We start from the raw sequence: 25,220 nt of genomic DNA, 5'->3' as shown, positions 1-25,220 counted from the left end.
GCAGTGCAAGCGTAGCAATTGTGTTACTTCAAGCTCAAGCCAGCAGGCAGAGCCTGGTGATTTTGGGGGTCTTGGGGGTTCAGGTTGGCCCAGGTATGCGACCACATTAATTAAAAAGGCTTTGAGGAGCATAGTCATTGGACCCCAGACCCCAGGTTGCCTTCTAGCTGAGGGCTGTGCTGTAGTACACACAGTGCCTCGTAAAGGATGGGTGAGAAGCAGGGAAAAAGATGTTCAAGAGCATCTTCCACTGGCCTGGCTCACCACCTGCCAGCCTGCAACACGCAAGCCTTGCCTGCACTCACCTCTGGCTTTCAGGTGGCCATAACCCATCTCACTGCCACAGGGCTGCAAGGACCATTCACCTGGCCGTGCAGGTAGCAGGTAACAGCCCGGTGCCTACGTTGTATGTAGCATCAGGGCTTGTCTTGATATTCCCTTTACAGGCAGTGTTTGCTCACCTGCCTGCAACGTGCCCCTTGCCACCTGGCAGCAGGTGAATGCACCAGGGAGAAATTCAAGACCTGTGACATAACATGGATATTGCACCAGCAGGGCTATATGGGGCCCGTCCCACCTTGCGCAGCTCCTTGCAGCCAGCACGTGTCCCTGCGGGAATGCTGCTCCTGGCACTGAGCAATGCCAGCTGCTGCCTGGATCCCAAGCATCCATGTGTCCGTGCTGCAAGCGGAGCTGGCAGCGTGCTAATGAACATTGGGCTTCAGCCATGGGAGGCTCAGTTTGGGCTGGTGCGTGCGTCACAGCACCCGAGCTGGCAGAGAGGAGGAGAGCAGCTCAGGGGCTGCAGGTGCTGTGGTGGGAGCAGGCAGTGGTGCTCCAGGGTCTCCCCAGGGCTCAGGGCAGCAGCCCCTGCAGTAGGTGCATCGCCCTAATGCCAAGCGTGGTGCAAGTCGCTCCGTGGCCTGAGGCTGGCAGCATTAGTCTGTTGGCAGCTCACAAGGATCGACTCTCTGGATGAAGTGGGGCGACAAGAGTTTATAAAAAGGCATTTTGGCATAAATGGCCATTGTTGGGCTCCTCCACCACCTGTGGCTTACGAGGATTTTCATACAAACACTCAACTATGACTGTGTTCTTGCCAGGGCAGAGTTATGAATGAATTGTTCCACTCTGCTTTAAACCACATCTGAGGCTGCTTGACTGCTGTGTGGCTTCAGTGGGCCACATTCTGGGATATAAACAGTTTACAGAGCAGCCTTCTATTGGCTTCTGCTTGTGAAATAAAGAGCCGAGCATTGCTACAAAAAAAAAAAGTGGAGGGGAGACGGTAAAACAAGAGAGGAACAAACTAAAAAAGCGGCAGCTTCTGCCCTGTGAGCATCACTCCCCCACGCTGCCTCGGCCCCATGCAGGCACAGGAGCACGGCCAGGCTCGCAGCTGCCTTGCTTGAGACAGTGCAGGCTGGGCGAGGAATTTGGGGCACTTGGACAGGGCATCTGCCACAGCACCTCCCTGTCTCTGTATCCTAAAATACACCCCTGCAGTGGCCGGCCAAACCTTCCAGGGTTTACAAGGTTAAATGAGGCAGGAACAACCCCCCCCTCCCCACCCCATTGAGCAGCCACTGTGCAGTGACCTCTAAGGAGCAAAGCAAAGCTCAGGCAAGGTATTTAAAGTTGCTAACATTTTTTCTTTTGAAGCAGAGGTGCCCGAGCTGAACAGAGGTGCCCTGCCTCTATGTGTTAGTATTGCCAGGCTTTGGAAATGAGGGATTTGCTCACCTTCCAGGTCAAACGCTTTTAAACATCCGGGAGCATTCTTTACAAGCCAAAGTTTTATTTGTTTCATAAACAAGTAAAATTATATTAATGTAAAACAGGTAAATGGACAAAAGTAAAACACACAGCACTGAACACAACGCTATAGAGCACTGACATGTACAATTGCAGTTCCCTCCCTCGTGCGATGCCCTCCCTGCCCCGGCCCCCCAAATGATTTGCTTGAAAAGCCTAGTACAGAGGTCCAAAATCTGATTCAGCTTAAACATGATGTATAGGTGACAGTATTGTATCATAAAGCTAACGATAAGAGAGGAACTGTCTCAGAAAGTGGGAAGGTCAAAAAGTTCCCCACTCTCTTCTTTTCTTCCTTCCTTTTTTAAATTTTTAAACAAATAGGTAAGGAGGAAAGGGGGGAAAATCCATGGAAATAAACACTTTTTCACTTCAGTATATATATATAAAAAAAGCAGGATTCTCAGTGAACACAAAAGTCTATAAAACTACCATTAATCTGTGTGTTTTCTCCATTTTTTTTTTCTTTTTACAAGTTGCTTTAAAAAGGATAAAAAGTGCACAGACACCCTTATAAGGCACAAACAAGATCTTCTGTACAAATCATATATCATTGGACTGTTTAAAAAAAATAGCAATACGAGTACTAACAATTAAATCTGTAAGAGGCTACCTTTTCCTGGAAATATATTTTATAAGAGGCCTACTTTGGAAAATTCCTGTTGCTCTTGGATAGGCAGGGCAACAAGTCCACTGCTCTCACATCCCGCTCTGTGCACGGCCGCACTCTGGACCCCGACTCTGTTATTCCCCTGTGTGCACTGGCTCCTCGCTGGCCCCGCTGGGTGCTGCCCTTCTGGAAACCGGTCTCGGCTGCTACAGCAAAAATTCAACCTGTGCAATGTGTCCTGAACAGCTCAGGCAGAGCCTGGGGTGGAGCTGGTATTTCTCCTTGCTGGCTTAAAGAAAAAAAAAGAGAACTACACCAAAAAAAAACCCCACGCCAGATAAGCAATGAGCTCTGCTTATGGAGGACCTGAGGTGTCAGCCAAGCCAACAGGCGCTGCTCCTGCACGAAGCTCAGTGCAGCCACTGGGCACCCCCGAAACCAGGAGAGCAGCCCCAGGGATGCTGCTGGCGTTTGCTGCCCCAGAGTTGAGCCAAGCTAACATTGCTCGCTGTGGATTCGGATAACTTTCCTTGAATTCCTCATTACTCAAAGGCTTCTCGCTGCAGCCCAGTCAGCCGGCAGGTGCTAACCCTCCAGCCGTCCATCCCATGCTCTCATACTTTGGCAGCATTTTGTGCTGCGCCCACAGACCACAGCCAGTCCCTGGTCTGCAAACAGGCAAGCCAGGGAGGTCTCTGCAAGGGAAACGTCTGCAGGACTGGGGAGGGGGCAGCCCGGTGGTCTGGGCAAGGCTCCAGCTGCTGGAAAGCTGCCCCTGCTGCCTCCTTTTACAAAGGTGGAAGTGAACTCGTGCCACAGTCCAGTGCCAGGCTGAGCACTGGTAGCGGCGGCACAGCTGGTGGCATGGGCTGAGTTTCCAAAAAGGGCTCTGCAAAGCCAGTAAGCTCTCATGCCAATGCAGCAGGGCAAGGGGTGAGAGAACTCGCTCTACAGCAGCCTCTCATTTATACACTTAATTAAAATCATAATTAGCTCAAGAAAAAGAAAAGGTTTTCTCTGTGCCCTGTGAGCTGGCAGCCAGAGCCTGCTGCAGGAAGAGAATGAGCTGCTCCCCTGGGTCTGTTCTCCCTGGTTGCAGGGCAGGGTTGGCACCGCCAGCCCATCACCCATGGCTACAGAATCACAGAATCATTTAAGTTGGAAAAGACCTTTAAGATCATCAAGTCCAACTGTAAACCTAACACTGCCAAGTCCACCGCTAAACCATGGCCCTAAGTGCCACATCTACATGTCTTTTAAGTACCTCCAGGGATGGTGACTCAACTACTTCCCATGGCTGCTGCTTTCAGGCCATTGCAAAACAGGTGTAAAGCTGCCTCCTGGCTGTCTAATGTCACAGCTGAAACCCTTTTAAGTCCCAACATCTAATAATAACTCCAGAGACACCTTCTTTCCTCCTCCCAAGGAAAACCAAGTGAGATAGAACCCTGTTCATCTCAGCAAGTTCTCATCTACTGTAGGGACCCAGCATCTTGGTAGCTGGGAGCTGAGCTGGGAAATCTGGAAAGGCAGCGCACATACACACGCAGAGTTCCCAGAAAAAAGGGTGAGCCTGCTGAGACAGAGTCAAAAATTAATTTGTCACCACAGGCTCCAAAATGTCTCTGTGGTGGGGCAGGAGAAAGGGTGAGCCCTGCCACAGCGCTGGCTGCAGAGAAAGGGCTAGGGGAGGTGAGCCAGGCAGGATGGTGAGATGGCAGCTATGCTACCTGGAAAGAGAAGCAGAGCAAAATGCAAGTGTGTGTGCCTGGAGGTTACAAACACCATCCATGCAGACAGCGCTAGACCTGTGCTTTTTCTAAGCCAGGATTGCAGTGTGCTCATCCAAATGCCCCTCTCACACACAGGCTGCAATTTATGGCTTCAGCAGCCAGACATACAGGCAGTGCCTGAACAGCCCATTGCTGCTTCCCGCTCCTCCACCACTGCTGTAAGCAGCACTTGGGGTTGGCTTGGGCTCTTAGCAGGCTTGTGCTCCTCAATGCTACCCAGGTCTCGGCCTCCCCAGCCAGAAGTCCCTGCTCTGCCATGGAAAGCAGAAGCTGCTTTATCTAAGTCCACACCAGCTACTCCACACGCCCCTAAAGCCTGTTCAGGGGAGCAAAGTCCAAAAAAGTGAGAATCTGGCTATGCTACTGTTTTGGCCTTAGCTAGTTTCCCTTACATGGATGAGTGTGACATTTCCAGATTAGTTTTGTTTACTTTGTACCCTTCCACTCAGTCTTGTCCCAATTTTGTTACACCACGGCTCACACACCTGGCAGCAGCTCAGAACTGTTGGGGTTTTGAGGTTCAGAAGTCCAGTGTCACCCAGCACTGACCAAGTGGCCGCTTCCCCTTCCTGACCCGCAGCACAGCAAACCTCTGGAGGCCGAGAGAGGAAAAAAAGAGCCTTTGCACAGGAAATTTCTCATTTACAGCTGGGTCAGGTCCAGACTGTGATTCCCCAGATTCACCCATGGGCACATAAGCGTGGCCAGCACAGCAGCTGTGCCTTTGGGCCCTACCTGATCCTCAGCTCAATTTTATCCCTGAATTGTGCCCTACCAGTCAAATAAGGAAACATAGATAACGAGCCACTTGATAACGACTGACCAGCACGATAACCCATAAGCAGGGACGGAAAGGCATGGTTACTGCTAGCGGTGTTCCCCCTTCCTACAGCCCGAGCCGGGCACTAAGGGCGGTATATTTTAATAACATCTTTGATGACCCGTCGGCAGATTGGGCAGCAGGCGTTGAGCTGCTTCTTCAGCTTAAGACCGCAGGTGTTGCAGAGGCACATGTGTCCGCAAGTGTAGATCACCGTGTCCACCTCGCTGTCAAAGCAGACGGTGCATTCCCCATTCTTGCTGCTTGATGGCTCCGGAGGGGAGAAGACGGGAGAGATGGGGGGGCTCAGAGGGGAGCTGGGAGCAGTCACTGCAAAGAAGGAGGAAGGAACAAGGCCATTCAGTCACCAGGATGGTGCAGACTTGACAGTGCCCAACACCCTCCCTTCCCCCATCAAGTCAATACTTTTAAGGCCCCTCCTTCCTTAGAATCATAGAATCACCAGGTTGGAAAAGACCCACCGAGACCCAAACATCAGCATGCGAGTGTTCACATGGGCATCCCTCCAGCTGCAGAGCCTTGGCAGTACAGAATGCAGCAATTTGGAGTTTGGATGATGTAAGCCCCCTCCAAACAATACTGCACCCCTCTCTATTGCAGCATTGCTGCTGCTGCAGCAAGGGCAGCCCTGCAAGGACCACTTCCATAAGACAGACTGACAGCGTGGGAAATGACACACAGCCCTTCCTGAAGCTGTGAAAAGCTTCCCACCACTTTGTGTTTTCTTCCAATTATTCCTGTTGGTCTCGTAGGAACATCTCCCTACTAGCATTGCCCTGCTTGTCTTGCACAGCATCATCTATCACCCCAGATTCACGTCTCAGCGCAGTCAGCCCAGCTCTCCTTACCGAGCGATGACTCTGAAGCAGACGATGACCTGTTGACACTGAAGGCCATGTCCGAGTCGCTGTCGTACTGCGAGCCGCCAGGGGATCCTGAAGGAGAGACGGTCACTGGGCTGGACTGCACAGTGCCTGCAAACACAGGAAAGACCTGAGCCTGATGGACACACCAAACCCACCTAAATGCCCCTCATCCCAGTGAGTCGCTCCCACCCCATGTGCACAGGGTGCTTCAGGAGAAAGTTCAGCTGCCAAGTTAAACGCTGCCCCTTAGTAACAACATAGGTGCATGATTTTGGATGTGACCTTCAGGGCCTGGACCTTACTTTGCATTATACAATTTCCATTCAGATCTTCAGTGAAGCAGGTTATCTGACGGCCACCATTTGGAGTGTAAAGTCACTTCCCTGCGATCCCCACCTCTCCAGCAGCAATGGCCTCAAGCTAACGCTGTCTCACTGTCAGGTCAAGGGTGGCTGGGAAAGGGCATTGCTTTAAATGAGAAAAATCTGCATTACGAAGTCATCAACATCTGCTTTTCTCACAGAATCCTTAACAAAAAGAAAGAAGCACTGTGAGGCTGGTCACCAGCGATAAATGAAAAGTGACATCTGATTCCCAAGTGACTACTGTCCACCAGAAACACATGGGCTTAAACTAGAACTGTGCTCACAAAAATCACTGGCCTTACCAATGCAGGAGTTAATACCTGTTAGCTGGAATGGTGGGTTTATAACGAACCCTTTTCAAAATCAAGCCCTCTGAAAACCAGCTGCCCCCACCCACCCAGCAATCCCTGCCTCCCTACCTGATGCTTATTTTATCTTAAGTCTCATCTTTTTTTCTGGAGGCGGCCTACATCTGAGAGATAGCTACCATGTCCCACTCACTCTTGTTTGCAAACTCAAGGTGAGATCAGGAGTTGCTTACTCACATTGGTGACCACCTGTTCAAGGCAACACTGCGAATGCAAACATGTAGCTCCTGTTCTGGACCACAAAATATCACCAGTTAGGTGCTCTCCATTATAATTTCTTTTGGCTGCACTTACCCAATATTTTGAGCTGGTTGATTACACCGTGGATTGTAAAAAACACCCAGAGAGACTGCGAGGTGTCCACGCACATTAGCATTCCTCGGCTGACTCCATTCACCCCATGGTGCACCTCTCCATTTGGCAAGACCATGAAACTGAGAACGTCACCGCTGTTGAGAACTGGGAATGCTCGGTAAACCACCCAGTACTCCTTGCGGTCCAAGAGGAAGTCCGGATCTGCTGGGAGCTCATTTGTCCGTAAAGTACTCGGATCACAAGAAGTGATGCCAAAAGAAAGGGCCCCGTAGTATGGCAACCCAAGATGTCCTACTTCCACAAAGAGGCTTTCACCAATGTGCAAAGGTCGGTCAGAAAACACCAAAGTTCTATTGCTTTCTTGCCAGTTGGTGCACGCAACCATCCGGTCCTGAGAAAAGGTGATGTCAGGTCCACGGGTGGGGTGGAATCGCAGATCTGTGTCCAGGAAGGCTGGGACTCCCTGGGCGCGCTGCCGTCGGTTTGGGCAACAGGGGATGATGTGGTTGTCTGTTGCAAGACCTGGTACCCGACTTAGGTTTAGGTTTGCAATTTTGGCCACCACTTGGTTATTCTCCAGTTCGTTGTTATTGAAGTTGGCCGAATCATGGTTGCTCTGTGGAAGGCAAGTGCTGAGCCGGGCAGTGCTGAGCCGGGCAGTGCTCATGGTCTCTGCAAACATGCTATCTGTGAAATAAACCCAGTGATAAGGGACATTAGAGTCAAGATACAATTGCCTGCTTTTATGATTATAATTGTTATTCTTTCAGCCTACAGATTTTGTTACTCTGAATGGAAAAACAATGGAAAAATTAGCCAGAGGTCAACCACAAACGACAGGCAAGTAGTGGAGAGTCTCATGTGGACCAGGAAGAGAAATGGCTACATCTTGTCATTAGCTGAGGAAAAACAAGTGTTATGAAGTACCCATGTAATCTGGGAACTCCTTGCACTGATGAACTGGGAAAAGCTGTAAACTAGTGTGGTCCTACAGCTTTCTCAGCAGAAGGGTCTAATAGCTTTGAGGGTGCTCCGTAAAAGAAGGAAACGTCTCAATATCTTGTTGTCCAAAGGTCTCATGCAAGCCAGAGCTGCAATACAGTGATGGGCAAAGGAGTACAAGCATGAACAGACACTCCTTTCACACTCTTTGTCATTGCCTTACAGCTGTGAGGTGTCTAGGCAGTGGTATGTTCAAGAGAGGTCATTTTACTAGATTTCAGGACTCGTATCTCAGGGGTGTTCACAGAGCACACATCTGCTGACGCGACTGCACTTGTAGCAAAGAGGCTGGGTCCCGTGGTGCCTCAGATTGCTTGAGCATCACCCTGATTCCTGGGGTGTTTCTGGGGCTTGGTACTTCGTTTAAAAAAAAATAATCAGAGTACAGGTTCCCTCAGGCCAACTCTTTCACTCTGTACACTTAGATGCTGCCAGAAGGACTGGTGGATGGGGGCAAAAATAAGCTGTGTTTTATTTTTTTTTCTAACTGTAATCTAATGAGGAGGAAGGACTGCTCTGGTGAAGCAGCTGCACTGACCCATACAGCAAATGTTCCTTCACCTCTGTGATGAGCACCAGAGGCTGGAGTGCATCATAATTGCAATTACAGGATAAGCTGGTAAGGTTTAATTACATATTTGAGGCAGATCAGGCAGAGCAAAGTGCTGTTTGTATGTAGCTTTCTCACCTGTAAAATAAGTGGTGCTGTTCAGAAGAATATGTGATGGAGCTGCCTACTCCACTGGACGAACCATTTCACAGCTTAACATTGGTGTCTGTTCGCTGTGAGGATGGAGGCACCATCCCCTCAAGCAGGGTGCAGCTTAGCTTGGCTGTTATAAGTAAATCAGCTCCTAGGAGCCTCTGGGAAAGGGCAACACTCTTGCATTTTAAAAGGATTCCCTGCGGTGTAGACTAGTTCAAAACACTCCATCCAACACACTGAGTTCATTTGAAATTTCAGTGCCATAAAAGTTACGAAAGGAAAGACATTCCATGGCAATCGGCTTGGTTTGCTAATGGGAACAAATTCATCCACCAGATGCATCTTTTCTCCATGACCACGCCTTTGTGGAAAGAACAATTAGAAGAGTAAGCCACAGGCCAAAACACACACTTACCTAGTATTTGCACTTCATGGGTGATTCCATAGACGTCTATGAGCGCCCAGAGAGGACCAGAAACTTTAATACCACAGTGAAACAATATTGGCTCCTCATCATTGATGCTGTAGAAGACTCTCCCATGACGGTCAACCCAGAAAGCCAGGATATTGTCTCTCACAGCAAACCTCTCTGGCAAGGCTTTGGCCCAGTATCCAGGTCGGGTCACTAGGTCGGGACAGGCGTACTTTGGTATGTCATCAGAGCTCATCTGCGATGGGTCGTGAATGGTGAAGCCAAAGCGTAGGGCCCCGCTCCAGCCATGGTGCACAGCCACCAGCTTCAGCCTGACTTTTTCATAGAGGTGGATGGGCCGGTTGGTGAAGGTGACCCCGTTGCAGAAACTGTTCCTCCGTGTGGCCTTGCGGGAGTGAGCGTCCAGACGCACGTTCTTGCCTTTGGCTTGGGAGTGGAAGCGCGGTGGCTCCGTGATAGCGAGGACTGAGCGCCTCTCATGGCTGCTGTTGGGCAAGCTGTAATAGGGGCGGCTGGAAACAGAGCGGGCCTGGTGGCTTGTGTCTGCAAAAGAAGAAACCAGTGGCTCAGAAGTGCTGGACCTGAGCCCTGCATTATCTCAGACTGGGCAACTGAAACTGGCTTTGCATTTCTCACTGGGACCCGCACTATTTAATCTCAAAATCCTGTGCTCAGCCACAACCTGCTCTTTGTTGCACCAATGCATCCCTCAGCTTTATGGAAATAAAAAGCAAATGTGGCTCCTGGGGCAAAGGTTAGGTTGCTTCTCTCCTACGCCTTGCAAAGCTGGATGAAAATTAACATCCTTTTGTTCCCCTCAGATGCACCATATTGCACTCGGAAAGGCCTAACACTTGTGACAGTGGCTCCAAGTTTCTTATTTACATTGCGTGTGCTGTTGTTATACCATCAGCTGTGGCCAGAGGCACACCATCTCTGGGATTCGTGACTGTTAAGATTAGAAGTACTCAAGATTAATTCAGACATAGGATACTGATTTTCTGTGGGACTTGAAGCCACTGGCTTCTCTGTCCCTTAATTTTGTAATGAACAATGGGAGCTTCTGAACAACACAAATAAATCAAGACATTTTGCAGCTGGAGCACTACCTCTGTAATACCAGAATGTTCTTCTAAAATTTCAACACAGCCCCTGGTTTAGATATCAGATGCAACTGGCACACTAAGGAACATTTCATCCCACAGAGCCTCGCCTTTACACAGAACCTCCCATTTGAGCTCAAAGCGCTTTATAAATGATGATTGTTTTCAGCCTCACAGCACCACAGATGGCACAGAAATCCTGCCATCCTCTTTTTACAGATGGGAGAAGGAGAATTTATGGGTGAGATCTTGCAGCATTTTAAGGCAATAGCAATTTCCAGACCAATTTCAAGAAAAGCAGATTTGAGGCCTAAAGTGAAGTTCACAAAGGCATGAAGAAGAAATAATAAAAAAAAAAGCCTAACTTTTAATCTCAAGCCTTAGCTCCAAATTTTCTGAGGCGGAGCCAATCTTTCGCATATCCCTGAACACATGGGGTCCTGCTTCAGGACCACAGCTCCCATCACCACCACCAGAATTACAGGCACTTTGACCTCCTCAGTGCCGGCTCAACCTCTCCTCCTCTTTGTATCTGGCTTTGTAGACTTTTAAAGGAAAAATGGATGGTATCCCGGATGCTCAAAGTCATTCAGTTAAATATAAAACTGTGTCACATGCACACATCTATTTTGAAATATTTTGCCACGTTTGAAGCTTTAGAAGCTGCCTGCCTGGCCCTTCCTTCAAACTGCTTCCTCCCTGTGTGTAACCCCCCGGCTTTGCTTCATGGCAAAGGAAGGATTTTCTGATGCTTTCCTCTCTTGGAAAGAAACACCAGAAGATGCTGGCAGCTCAGCTGGGAAACCTGTCAGGAGAGCTGCAGTTGTGGCATCTTTTTCGCAAGTAAAACCCTACCAGGTTGGCCAGCAAAAGGCTGGGACTTGCATACGTGCCTGAACTAAGAGAGGCTCTAAGCAACCACTGCCTTTGTTAATGTGAGAGGTGTTGCAGGCAAGATATGAACACCGGATTAGCCCTTGCAATCAGGCATGCGTTACAGGAGTCAAAGAGCTAGTAAGGTTTGCATCAAGAGAAATGTTCAGTCCTAAATTATGACAGTCAAACACAGTGGCTTAATAAAAGCCACTTTTGTATCTCTTCAGTTGTACAGCATGTGACAATTGCTGCACAGCATAAGGTAATGGTTAATGCTGTTGTATGCTAATGTAAATAAATACATCCTTGCCCTTACACCAGTTGAGGGGTTGCCATTTCCATGCCAGGGCCATGAATCATAGAATGTTTAGGTTGGAAGGGACCTTAAAGATCATCTAATTCCACCCCCCCTACCATAGGCAGGGACACTTCCCACCAGACCAGGCTGCTCAAAGCCCCATCCAACCTGGCCTTGACTATTTCCAGGCAGGGGGCACCTACAACTTCGATGGTCAACCTGTTCCAGTGTCACCACCCTCATTGTGAAGAATTTTTTCCTTAAGTCTAATGTAAATCTCCCCCCTTCCAATTTAAAGCCATTCCCCCTTGTCCTATCACTACATGTTCTGGTAAACAGTCCCTCCCCAGCTTTCTTGTCAGCCTCCTTCATGAACTGGAAGGCTGCTATAAGGTCTCCTCAGAGCCTTCTCTTCTCCAGGCTGAACAATATTCTTGGATATTCCCAGGAGAAATCTTGTTTCTTGCCTCCCAAAAAGCTAAAATGCAGAAGACCCCCTCCGGCTGCTCATGTGGGTACCGGTCCATGTGTCTGCCTGCAGATGTTCCTGACAAATGATGCTGCTGCAGAGGAAATATGATTTGGGGTTTCCTTTGCAGAGAGAGGCATGGTGGCATAAACCCAGTCAGTACGCAGTGCTGGGCAAGTGGCCCTGATCAACAATGGGTGAATCCTCTCCTGGCTACGCTTTTCCATACCATTTTTCACCTGGATTCACAGACCCTTTATGCCATTCAGCTGGGATGGGGGTTAAGCAAAGGCATGGATAGGTGCTGCCAGCAGCCTCCAAGGGGCTCCCACAGGACCTAGTGGGCTCAATGCTGCTCTCTCTCATCACTCCCTGCCTTGCTGGGCAACAACCTCCCCATGTAGAGAAGTCCTCATTTTATAATCCATTGAGCTGCAATTTTTTTTTTTTTTCAAATGGTTAAAAATAACTCCCCTGTGAAAGCGAGTGCCCTGGCCTCAATGTCCCCATGCCTGCCAGGAGGAAGAAGAAGGGAAGAGAGTTTTTGTTCTCTCTCTGCTATCACAAGAATCCCCTGTCTTCCACACCCTGCGCAGCACCAGCCTTCTTCCTACACTGACCTGCCAGAGAAAAGACACACGTAAAGACCAAGCACGGCAGGACATGATGCCCTCTGGTACGGCTCCTGAGCAGGTACATCTCATGTTGCTTTCAGAAAGCAGAGAGGACTGAGGTGGGAGTGACAGTAGCACGGCGGACGGAAAAGTGATGACATGGGCACCCACTTCAAACGCAGCTTTGGGTCTCTCTGCCAGAGAGGAACTTGGGGACAGGGTTTGGCTTTTGTTTTGGGATTTCTTTAAAAAAACAGGAAAGCATATTGTGGCTAAACAATAGGAAAGTCTCCATAAGGAAATGAATGGATAATTTATTTAGAACGCTGTTCCCCCCTCACATGAACACCTGCCGGCTGCCACCAGGAATAAAGCCTGACACAACCCAAGGCAGGGGAGGCAGAGCTTTCCCATTGAAACATGCCTGAAGCTGAACTTGGGCATGTGTGTTTCTCATTATGTACCGAAGGGGACTAGGCAAGCTCAACAGGATGTTTGTGCCTTTGAATTGCCCTAATTTGCAGCTCGGTTTCCACAGTTTGGATCACATTTCAGTCCCTCAGCTATTTCTTCAAACCCTCTCCTCTCCTGTCTGTGCTTTCCCACCTAAAAGACCATCAGTGGGATAGCAACAGCCAAGGTTGTGGCAGAAATGCCATCTTACCCAAGGGTGTCTGATGCTGTGACACGCAGCTAAGAGCTGCGCCAACTCATTTTATCAGCTACAAGATTCCTACAATGCTTCAAGCAAGTAATTTCTTCTCTTTATGCCTCACTTCCCTGCCTAAGAGAGAGAGCAGCAGTATTCTTCCACCTTGCAGGAAGCTAAAATGATTAAAAACTGTAAGGCTCCCAAATACTTCAATCCCTGAGCCCTGTAAGCATGTCAGCAGGCTGGCTAGATCCTCAAAAGGGACATAAACCCACTGGGTCCCCCTGAAGTCCCATCTAGCATTTTGCTTCTTTTCATTCCAGAGTTTTCCATTTTTCATGCTTACTCTCACCAACTGTAAACACAATGCTTACAGCAGAAGTCCCTCAAATGTATGAGCAGGCCTTCAGCAAACATGAAGTCAGTCAGGAAAATGGAAAGAAAAGCTGCACTGAAGCATTACGAATGGTGTGGGACTCCTCAGTGAAACCTGCAAAAGAAACCCTGGCTGGAAGGCAGCATTTCCATCCACATGGGGTGCACTGGAATTGATTTGGGTTATGCAGACCTGTGCTCTCAACTGCAAGCAGATATCGCACATCTGAAACATCACCTGCTTTCCAAAAGGCCAGCACATTTATTTCTTAGGTTATGCTGACCTTTGGAGAGGCATTTTAACAAACATGCACTTTGCATTTCAAAAAGGTACAGCAGGCAGGCGCTGGACAAATTCCACATATCTATCATGGTTCCAGTTCTAAAAATAAATATTTTTTTCATCCATTTGTTCACAGCATTGGGCACTGTAATCCCACCAACAGCAGCAGACAAAATTCAGAACAAGAGGTCTCTCCGAGGCTGCTGCTCACTGGGGTGTGGGATGGAGGAGGCTGCTTATCTGGGGAACTGACCTTAAGCCAGACTGATCTCGTCTTTACTTGCCCAGACAAGCCAGGCAGGAATACTACCATGGAAAACCCTAAAATGACAGAGGAGAGTAATGTCCAAGGAGATGTCCACAGCAGAGAGCTACGAGGGCAGCTTGACAGTTGGAAGAGGAGGAGGAGGGCACTGTTTTCCAAGTGGATGACAGTAAATCCTGTCAAGTCTGTATTAACTCTGCAACCGCCACATCAGAAGACGTTCCCTGGCTCCCACAACCCTTTCCTGAGGACCCTCTCGAAGTAAGTCCATGACAAAAGACGTGCAGGATCATAAGGCAAGCAAATTATGGGGCAGTAAAGTGCCTAACAGGGACACATGCTAGACAAAGCAGGGGTATATACTGCATAAAGCAGGGATGTAAAAGGAACAGAAATTACTGGGACCACCACCCAGTGGGTGAACAGCTCACAGGAGACAGAGCTTATCAGCATGCAGCTGGAGTGCAGTCTCTCCATGTCATTCAGAGAAAAAGCTGAAAGGTAGCAGCATGCAGCCTGAAATCCATCTACGAACGTTCACTGCACAGGCAAAGGGGAATCCACCCAACACACCCACATCTTATCTTTATGGCTACTGCTTTATCTGTAACATTAGAACTTTTTCCTATTACAGTAGATAGGCAGGTCGCTTCTGCTGCAACAGTCCTGTTGAACATTAAACAAGGGGTCTGAAGATAGGGGACAGGTAGCTTTTGCTTTGAAACAGGAAAATCCCAACAGGTGGGGACAATGAGGTCAAGTTTACTACATGATCGCAAGCTTGTAGGAACAACCCTTGCTGGCTGAAAGTCTGTCACAGTGCAGTCCAGTGAAAATATGGTTCTCGCCACACTCATCCCACCACATCTTTACTGCTGGAAACGACACAGCCACCTGCGGGCGTGCGGGCTGGAGCTTTGCCGGAGGCTGGAAGAAGCAGGCTAGGCTGTTACTGCAGATAACAAACGTTAACAGTAACACAAAACAGGATTCTGCTCCAACGTGATCTTATCTTCTGAGAACAAGAGATAAAAATCTGTTCACATATAATTTTAGTGCACTACCTAGACATTTAATTTAATTTTTCTTTAAGTACTGAAAATGTGTCAGGGAGCTCTGCGGGAAGCACCAGTGTCACCTATTTCACGCACACCAGTAGGAATTTGTAAAGTTAGGCTACCAAATCCACTATAAGCCTGCTACAAAAAAAATTGCCCTTATTTCCAAACACCCTGCTTGCTCAAACATCAGAAAACTCAACTTGAGAATTGATAAAGATCCACCATTTAAAATACTGTGCTTTGCTTGACCAGCCCAGATCCCTGCTTTGATGTAAAGGTCTCCCTGCCCAGTCCTCTAACCTAAGGCAAATTTTGAGGGAGATAAAGACCTCCCCCATGGTTCACCTGCAATATAGAGATACAGAAATTGAGGCGTTAAAGGGAGAATGAAGAGCCTGTGGAGAATTGCAGGAAATGTGACATTTTTTTAAGAGGCTACTTTGGGAAGGAAGGGAAAAGGAAAGACAGAAGTTCTTTTTTCATAAAAAGAAGGTGTGTTGTGGCATTGAGGCAACTCTCGATGCAAATATCTAACGGACATAGAACATTTTTCATGGTGCAGCAGTCCAGGAAAATCCCTGGCAGAGAACAGGGAATGATTTTTAGCTCACAAAATCAAGTTGTGTCTATCTCACCAAGGATTTTCAAGTAAGAAAACCCTTCTGCTTCTGTGGCTAATGCTTGAAACCAAATGTTTTAGGGGGGATATTAAAAAAAGCTAAAAGCCGTTCTTTTTTCTAGGCAGAGGCTAATGACACATTTATTCTGGTCTTCCAAGACAGTGGAGAGGTATTTGCCAGTAGCATTGGACAAAATCCTTTTGGTTTGATCCTTTTTCTCAAACCAGCGAATAGTAGCAATCCCAGCAGGACCTTGCAGCACCTTCCAGGCTGCTTCAGCCCCCATCTCCCACCATGTCCTCAGGAAACGAGTTCCTGCATCACTGCTTCTTTCAAATTAAGCCATTTCCTTGCAAAGGGGAGCTCATATGAACACAAAGCTCAACCACATCATTTAAAAGAATGGTTGCCTTGACAGGAAAGCCAACGCAAGGCCTTAGCTCTCCTGGTTAACCAAATGTCACATCACGACACCAGCATCAGAGCCAAAAGACAGCAAATGCAGCTGAAACACCAATGTCTCTCTCCAAGATCCACCAGCTGGCTTGGAGCAGAAAATAAACCATGACAGAAGGCCTGCTCCAAGGATGAAAAGTGCTGATAGCAAATCTTTCATAACCTAGAAGCGATCACAGCGCCCCAAAGACTGGGGAGAGCCACTGCTCTCCCAGATCAAGCAGGAATATTACCCCAGCCCACTTCCCGACCTTCTGCTTGACTTTGCTTTTTGGTGGTAGAGGAAATCAAACTTGACACAAAGGAAGCCAGTGCATGGCTTTGATGGTGTGGCACGTTCAGAGAAAAATGCAGCACCCTGAGCTAAATCAGGGATAAGGCTGTAGAAGCAGGGTCTGCTATCAAAAAATTTACTGCTAGGTCTGCAAGTATATAGGTAAGTCCACCTACGCTCGTCTCCGTCTTCCTGTTCCCCCGTTTTCCTCCTGTTGTGCCTCTCACTGTGTGCATGCATGAATTTTGCTGCAAAGTTGGCCCCATCTTTATTACAGGCTTTTAGCTCTCCTGCATATAAATAGCACTAAGAATACACAGAAGCCAGCGATTAAGCAAAGCAAAAAAATCTCCTCTCCCCTGTATTAGCAAATCTGGGTCAATGAGTCTGCAACTCTAGTAACAAATTCTTAGACTTGGTTAATGAGAGACAGAGTGAATGTGAGCGGCAGAGGCATGGAGAAAAGGCAGGGTTCATGCCATAATCCCTGCTTAAGTATTTTGGTGTGAGCGATGAAAGCAGCTACATGATAGATGAGCAGCCTTGGAAATGGTACAGCTTATTGTAACCCATTATGTGGCCTTGACACTCAAGTCCACTGGCTCGTGTCAGTCAAGAAGGCCATGATCACAAGCCAAAGAGCTTTGAAAGATGGTAGGGATTTGAAAGTCATAAAATATGGGATTCAAAACTATATGAAACTTTTGGCTACTGATAAAACATCTCATAAAAAATAATCATCCAGCCACTCTTACTATAGTTCTTAGCAGGAATTTTTGGACCACGTTCTCACTAATATGCTGCATATGAAACACATGATTTCACAAAGCAGGACAGCAAACCTGCGCCTCTTACTTGATGTATGTTTTTGCAAAACATACATCTTTACAAGGTTAAGTTTAGCTTGGGGAGAGCAGAGGGCTGCTCAGCTCACTCTATCTTCTAGTCCTAAACTATGAGTCCATAGCACAGTTTTGAGAAGTGATCAAAAGCAATGAGAAGTAAGCAGATGATGTCCATTTAAGTAACTCCACAAATGGTTTCTGAGGACTGCTAGGTTGAGATACTAAATATCTTCCAAATCTAGATGCTCAGCCTCTCAGTCAGTGATTCATGTATGTGTATTTGTGATTTATTATTTTTACTGTTTTCTAAAAGCAGACAATAAAGTACACCATAAAGCAGAGGGCACTTAAAGATGTAGCACTTTAAGCTAGAAAGACTGGTCTGGAGGAATGAATGCAGCTGGAGATCCAAAAAGGGAGAAGAGGGGCAGAGAAGCGGACAATATTATGCCAGGGAAGATTAATATGAGATATTTGGAAATATTCCCTTCTCAAAAGTGTTGTCAAGCATTGGAACAGCCTGCCAGGGAAGTGGTGGGGTCATCATCCCTGGAGGTATTTAAAAGAAATGTAAAAGTGGTGGTTAGGGACATGGTTTAGTGGTGGACTTGGCAGTGTTAGGTTTACAGTTGGAGTCCATGATCTTAAAGGTCTCTTCCAACCTAAACGATTCTGTGACTCTGTGAAAACCCTCCTGTTCTCTGGGGTGGTTGGGTTCTTCTTTGATTTACTAAACTCATACTGAAATGGAGTCCAATTTCTATGGATTTACAATCCTAAGCAATTTCTTTTTTCCAATGGCTGTTACTTTGGGCAGGTCTGAAGCCCACTACCACTTTCTGATGCATTAATTTTGTTCAATCAAGTGCAAGTTAAACTGAGCTTAGAAGTTCAACATCCAAGGATCCCATTTCAACAGTGGCTTTGCTGTTATGTCAAATATCATTTTCCCTGTGCATTCCCTTTTTCCACAGCCTGACTCAAGGATAGTCTTGTGTCAAGGCACCTTTTTCTATAATGACTGCTCCTAAGCTCATTGGAGAGGACTTTGTGTTCATCAGTGCTCTACCAAGGTACCCCAAACCCTGCTGTGTTAGTGAGTGCTGCTGGTCCCTCAAGGGCACCGTGTGGCTCTTGCTTGGAGGTGGGTAGGGGAGACCCATCACATGTTCCCCATTAATCACAGAAAAGATCCTAGTTAAAAGTATTTTTCACAGCTTAAGAAATGAATCTGCCGTCTCCTTGCTCCAGTTCCTTCCCATTAATTAATTCTTAACTTCCAAGACAACTTTGCCCCTCCAGAATGTATAAACAGCTCAGGATTATTTTTCAGAGCAATGCTTTATGTTTAAAAAGCATTGTTCTGAACTGGTGTTTTCCTTTTCCAGTCACGGCTGTGATTTGTTGAAGAGTTACAGGGACACGTTGAGTGGCATAATCACCAACACTGAAACGGTCCGTGCTCTCACCCTCTCCCCTCCCCACCAGAGAAGCACATAACGACCATTAATGCAAATTAACTCCCTGTTTCCATCGACCCTCTTTTCTTCTGACCAGTTGTACCAAGTCATCTGCTCTAGGGGTTTATAAATAGTGACCATGTCATTCCAATGTTAATGGCTTTTAATGAAATTGGAGGATGAAATGCATCCCCTTTTAATATCCTGAGAGCAGAAATTTTATTCCATCCCATGGTTTCAATACAGGGCTCATGGAAAGAGTGCTGGAGCTTGGCAATCCTTCCCACAGCCTGTCAATGTGTCGCTTCCAGCACAGACAGGAACAAAAAGAGGGAAAGAATTTTGTTGTCTCCCTGATGCAGGAAACCCACCCATCCCCTACAGACAGGCAGCGTCACCACACCGCAGCTTGTGAAACAGGGAGAAAAAAATGATTTGAAAAGCAGTAACGGAGATTTAGCTTCACTTTCGGTGCACTGTTCACTAAAAACACCCTAAAAGTCAGTGTTTAGGTTATCTTCATCTCTCTGAATTCAGCCTGTATACAATTTATACTTGTGCCCTTCCGACCTCCAAAAAAGCATGTTTGGAGAAAGCCCAGTACATAAGATGTGCGGTCAGAGCCGTACCACGTTACAGCTGAGCTATGCCGCAGGCAACTCAGGTGGGGTGCGTGACACTCAAGCCAAGCATGTTCCGAGCTGAGCATGTTTTCTACACTCAGTAAAAACACAATAAAACTTTCCTGTAAGCACAAGAATTGTTCAGAGACAGGGCTACATAGAAGAAGAAAAGCTGCAGATGAAGGACGAGATCAGCACTCGGAGTGATGCTACAGGCACAGAAAGGAGAGCCTTGCCTTTCATTTCTGCCTTCAACTTTTCCAAGTAAACCTTATGATAAAAGGAACAAACCAGCTATTTTTCTTTGGTCCAAATTTGTCACAGAAGCCTCTTTCGCCTTTATCTCCGCTCTTCATAGTGGTTCTAAGGGTCTCTTTTTTTCCCCCTCCTAATTACAACTTCTCTACACTCAAAGGACAGGAAAGAATTCAGTTTAAAAGCAAAAAAAATGGTGGAGCTATTTCTGTCCAAACAGGAATGGATAACCAGAGAGCCATTATACTTAACGGTGCACCCATACAGGGCTTTTGATCTGTCCTAAGGGAACCACAAAACCACAGGAAAATGGGAAAAAAGGCCTCTCTAGGAAGATGTTCTTACCAGCAAGCCTTGCTCCCAACATGGTGCAGCATTTTTAAGCATTGTCCACAGTTCCTTTTATATTTGCACACAGTTTAAACAGTGATCTGGCAGCGAGAGGGGAAAATGCTTTGGGAGGAATGCATGGCTGGGGAAGTTAAATAAAGAAGTGGCCAGGTCTTCAATCATCCTATATTTTATATATACAAAGCCTATGATTCCACTAAGCTTTTCCGAAACAATATGTAAAGAATCCAAAATAGGGCAAAGGAATAGGAATGACTGATTATAATTAAATTGGAGTGGGAGCAAAGCTCTTCCACTCTGCCAGGTTAGTTTCCCTGGAGGCATCATAAAACACAAAGGGATTTGTGGTGGTGGGAACCCTAATGGGTTATAGGTAACTGCACAGAGACCGAGTCCAGCCTGCATCAGGTGGGCTGGTACCTGAAACCAACACTCTCCCAGCAGAGAGCTTTTAAATAGGTTTAATACTGGCCAAAAGCTCTTTCCAAGTGATCCGGAAGGCTGGTGACTTCACTCAGCTCAAGTACAGTCCAGCCTGTACAATAGTATCAAATATTTTGTTGGCTGTTTTAGTTAATGTTCTGACAAATAAGCTATAGCTTTTTCTAAATACAGTACATCTTCAGAAACAAAGTCAAAAATATTTAAAATAAGGAAAAAACAAAAACAGAAGAGGAGAGTTCTTTGCTGGTCAAGAAACAGAGGGAAATGTTCCACTGAAAAGAAGAGATGCATCCTTTTTTTTCCTTGTTTGAATTTTTTTTAAATGCTTAATTTTCTACTATTCCATGAATCCAGTTTGAGAAGCAGGTGGTTGTGCAACACTTGGCTGCTGCATGGCTGAGCTGTGAGATCCCTTTCCATGATATTTACAGGGATTAATAAGAGGAAACAAGAGACACTTCAAGACAGTAAACAAAAGAAAATAGTCATGCCATTACTGGACACACGATGACCTCAGCCCCTTTCTTTATCTCAAACATCTTCGATTAATTCAACACAAGAAGGATTTGAGCAAGAGAGGTTTATTTTTAAGCCCCCATGTCAATCTTCTTAATTCCAGTGGGATTTGATCCCAGCACACCTAAAGTCAACATGAGCATTTTTCTCCCTTTGTGGTACCACAGCCAAGATGATAAAGCCTGGTGAACCAAAGAAACCTGGAGAAGAGAGACAATTCCTGGCATTTCTTAAAATAAACGCCAGCTTTTTCTGGCCAGAAAAAGGCTGAAGACATTTTTCACCCCCTCTGCTGGAGGAAGGAATCGCTCCCAAGAGATGGGGTGAAAGTGTGAATTACATAGCACACAAACAGCACTGCAACCTCAACAGGGATCACCCTGGATGCCTGCCGGCCCCGGGGAGGTCCAGGCAACATAAAGCATTTGGTTTCATCGTGTTTCACATCTTTTTAGTGTGGAGCTACAACCTGTTGTTACTTTTATAGTTGTGTTTCATTTTTTTTGTGTATTCTTAATAGATTATTTACACCTACAAAACCCCAGTGCATAGTCAAACAGCACCCTCCTTAGTGACTACGGAATTGGGAATTTTAGAAATCCCACATGAAACAATATAAACAGCTGTCTAAAACCTCCCATTTCCACCCAGATGGCTCTTGTTTCAATTAACTGAATCAAACTTTTAACACAGAGTCAGTCACTGGCCTCATTTGGATTTACTTGGAAAAGCACACCTATAAATCACATATAAAAAACTACGGAGAGAAAGAATTTATTTCTCTTTGGGTGGTTCTTTTGGTTCTTTTCCCTTTTTTTTTATGGTAGAACAAAATTTTATTACCAAACAAAAAATATACAATTACAGCTGTGTTGACATCTTAGAGCCTCTGGTGGTTCTGGCCACATAAAAGACAGGCAACAGCACGACTACACACTGTCCCTCTTCTTGTTCAAACTAGATGACATCCAGTGTTTCCCATGCTGCATATGCCACTCGCATCATCGCCCAGGAACTAAATCTGGAAACGTGCTGAAAAAGGGATGCCACATGCACAGAAAGCCTGAATTCATCAAAACAGACCCACACAGTTGCTTTCCCTTGGCTCTGAATGCACAGGACACTGAGCTTTACAGGTCCCACCACTCTCCGAGTGCCTCTTAAAATACTGAATTTGAACAGGCACTTGAAGAGCTGCAGGAAAGCCTGCTCCTAAGCAACTCATTCATTGCAAGGATCTGCTGCTGGCAGAAGGGAGAGGCTCAGCTTCCCCAAAACCTACTCGCACCCTACAGAAAGGCATGTTCTCCCCAAGCAGGCACGCTCCTGTCTGCCCAAACCCTCCTCTACCAGCAAATCAAGGAATTGGTCTCAGCTGAAGTGAACTGCACTCAAGATGTCTATAAATAACACTGACAATCATCTGAATGGCAGTGGCTACTGTCCACCCTGGCACAGCTCTGTCAGCTCAGGTCCATGGAGGACTTCCAGCACCGACATGCTGAATGTGCCACAGCAAGGTGTGCATGCCCTGTGGTGTGTGTCTGAGCTTTTCCCGATGGACAGGTGGACCAGAGCACCCACCAAAGATCATGACCCTTCGCTGGACAAACCAGCCTGCCACTTGCAAGAGCTGCTTATGGCAGATACTATGAGGGAACGGGGTCAGGAAACAGCACAGCCTGTCCTCAGCGTCACCCTGGGATGTACACCATGCCCCAAACACCCCTCTGTGCCTAAAAGCCTGACCCTTTGCCCCCATCTTTATAATCTGCCTTGCACTGACGCCTCATTTCTCACAGCAGTAGCCGCTCAATTAGATTATTTTTTTTTATTTTGCAGCTCCCCATCTTGTGAGAGCAGGGCGGGTCCCTCTCTTTGTCACATCTGTATGTCCACACTGGGCAAAGCCCCAGTGCAACATGTGCTGCCAGGGTTGCACGGGGCCATCAGAAGGATGGAGCTGAGCTGGTACATCTGCCTCAGTCAGTCCCCACCACCACAGTCCCGGGGTTGGTCCCCAGTGTGGATCCCAGACGGTGCTGTGTCTATACCCCAAACACTTCTTTTTCCACCTGCCACACTTCTCTGGGGAAAGGAGAAAAAGCATTTCAAGTCCCTAAACCACTTCCAAGGCAGCAGCGTGGTACGCTACGAGGCAGTATCACTCCCTTCAGCTACTCTTTCATTGCCACAGAGACAAGCCACAACTAGTGCTCCCAGCACTGGTGTTAGCCCTGGGAAAAAAGATGAAAAAGACAGGGAGAGCACTGGAAGAGTGTTGACTTGGCAGGGCAGAGACCTGAGGCGATGAGTCTCTGGTGATGAATGATGCCTGGAGATGCACAACAGCAACCACTCCAAAGTGACGTCCTGGCTCACTACAGGAATATAGGGAAAGCACAAAAAGGGAAAAGATAGGTATGTAAGCACAGAAAAGTCCTCAGCACTGATCTACTTAATGTTTCTGCCCATCACCTGTAGTCCATTCGAGAGAAAGAAATGAGGACTGCTCAGTGCAGAGCTGTGTTCAAGATGCAAGAGGCAGGGAGCAAATCAGGCAGAGGAAAAATACGGTCAATACCCAGAGGCACACAAAGAAAGCTTCTCCCTCCTTCTGGGACTGCTTCATGAGGTTGTACCATTAATCTCATCTCAAGGAAAATCTGAGCAACTTGCTGAGGGCTACTTGATGTGGTTTGGTAATTGATTCTACTAGCATGCTCACAGACTACAGTATTTATTGGAGTGCAGGGGTTTTTTTTTTGATGGATCTATAAGCATTTACTAAACAAGAATGCATACAAAAAGATGGTTTGAAAATAGTTTGTTTTAAAATGAGAAGTGTTTTTGACCTCTCTGGGAGGAATGTATCTCTGCCCTCTGCTTAGAGATGGTCAGCTGAATGCTTGAAGAGGGTGGGAGAAATAGTAAACATTTTCAGGAAGATGGGAAGCATATTTTTATTTTTGTTTTTCTTCTAAAACTAGCTTTTAATATTTCTAAAAGCAAGAGAGATTTCAAAAGAAACAGGATCCCTTGAAACTCAGTTTTGAAAGGGGGCTAATTTTTAATCAAAATAAATTTTAAAGGAGAAGAATGCGAACACTTCTATTAAGTGATAAACTCCAGCTGTTCCACGTGGTGCTGGCATTTCAGGGAGAAAAGGCTTTGCAAAACATTTTTACTAATTAAGCCTCGCACTGTCCTCGTCAGGCAGATGAGCCAGCAGCAGAGCCAGGAACCCCAACCCCAGGCTCCCAACTCTGGTATCCACAGAAGGGAAATAATTTGCACTGCTATTTGTAAGTACTGGAAACCATCACATTGGTTGTTTGAGGGAGGAAAGGACTGGTTTAACCAATTCATTAATTATGAATAGCAAACAAATCAAGTTTTGAAGTTCAGTTCATAATGACTCAAACTTCTGCTATTGTTCTTCTTGGTAAAATCAAACTCTCCAGACAGCATCTGTCAATCTGATTATTATGTAGTCAAAGGAAGGAGAAAAAAAAATTGTTCTCTCTCACCTGAAAAATAAAAAACAACCTATCTGTGTCTTGTAATTATTTGCCTTGATAAATTCAATTTACTTGAGTTTTCCCTTCCAGATTTGGCTGGTCAAGTTAAACCATAAAGATTATTCATGGAAAAGCAACCACAGTTGGTTACTAGGATACAGAAAATCACTTAGTACGTTCCTCCAATGAATAATCCCAGCAGAACACACACAAATTAAATAAATTATGAATTTCTCTTTCTCTTTTACATAAACATTGGGGTTGCAGAGGCAATTCTTGGAACTCTAAAATAAACCAATATCTTAATTACCATGCAATAGCAAAACAAACAGAGGGGACAGCTGAGCATTGCAGGTGAGATGCATCCTTTGTTCAGACACGGAAGTTATTTTGGAACAAGGCAGGGTGCAAATGGACAGCAGATTCATTATTGCCAGTAGCTATGTGCAGACACGGGCATTTGGCATGCTCACATGCCTTTTCAAAGTGGAAAACATAAGCAGTAGACTAAGCTAATGTGGAAGAAGGCATTCGTATTTCAGAAAAAACCTTTCTTCCTGCACAAAAGGTCTCATAAAAGCACTTGTGGCCAGATCTCTCAACCTACAAGGTGAGGTGAGAGATAAGTTTTCCTATGTTGGGTGGTGGCTGCCAAGCCAGTCTAGATGAGATCAGATCCATAGCCGCGGCTGATGGGCAAACAAACTGCAGTCAGACTAAGGCTGCCCTGAGCCACTTAGACATT

At 46.5% G+C, this 25,220-nt stretch overlaps 1 protein-coding gene across 3 annotated transcripts in view; it reads right to left on the bottom strand.

The window, feature by feature from the left end:
• Nucleotides 1-1,775: 1,775 nt before the first annotated feature.
• NEURL1B (neuralized E3 ubiquitin protein ligase 1B) overlaps nucleotides 1,776-25,220 on the bottom strand; it is a 104,206-nt gene continuing 80,761 nt past the window's right edge. For all 3 annotated transcript variants that reach the window (XM_069868954.1, XM_069868955.1, XM_069868953.1), the window contains exons 2-5: nucleotides 9,097-9,657; nucleotides 6,953-7,660; nucleotides 5,908-6,033; nucleotides 1,776-5,368 (exon numbers count right to left, since the gene is read on the bottom strand). In XM_069868954.1, coding sequence (XP_069725055.1) covers nucleotides 5,124-5,368; nucleotides 5,908-6,033; nucleotides 6,953-7,660; nucleotides 9,097-9,657 — 1,640 coding nt within the window. In that variant the 3' untranslated portion in view covers nucleotides 1,776-5,123. The remainder of the gene's footprint in view (nucleotides 5,369-5,907; nucleotides 6,034-6,952; nucleotides 7,661-9,096; nucleotides 9,658-25,220) is intronic.

The sequence above is a fragment of the Phaenicophaeus curvirostris genome, chromosome 15, assembly GCF_032191515.1.
Source record: "Phaenicophaeus curvirostris isolate KB17595 chromosome 15, BPBGC_Pcur_1.0, whole genome shotgun sequence".
Lineage (NCBI taxonomy): Eukaryota > Metazoa > Chordata > Aves > Cuculiformes > Cuculidae > Phaenicophaeus > Phaenicophaeus curvirostris.
Note: the sequence above shows the minus strand (reverse complement) of the source record. Positions and strands in the feature narration are given on the sequence as shown.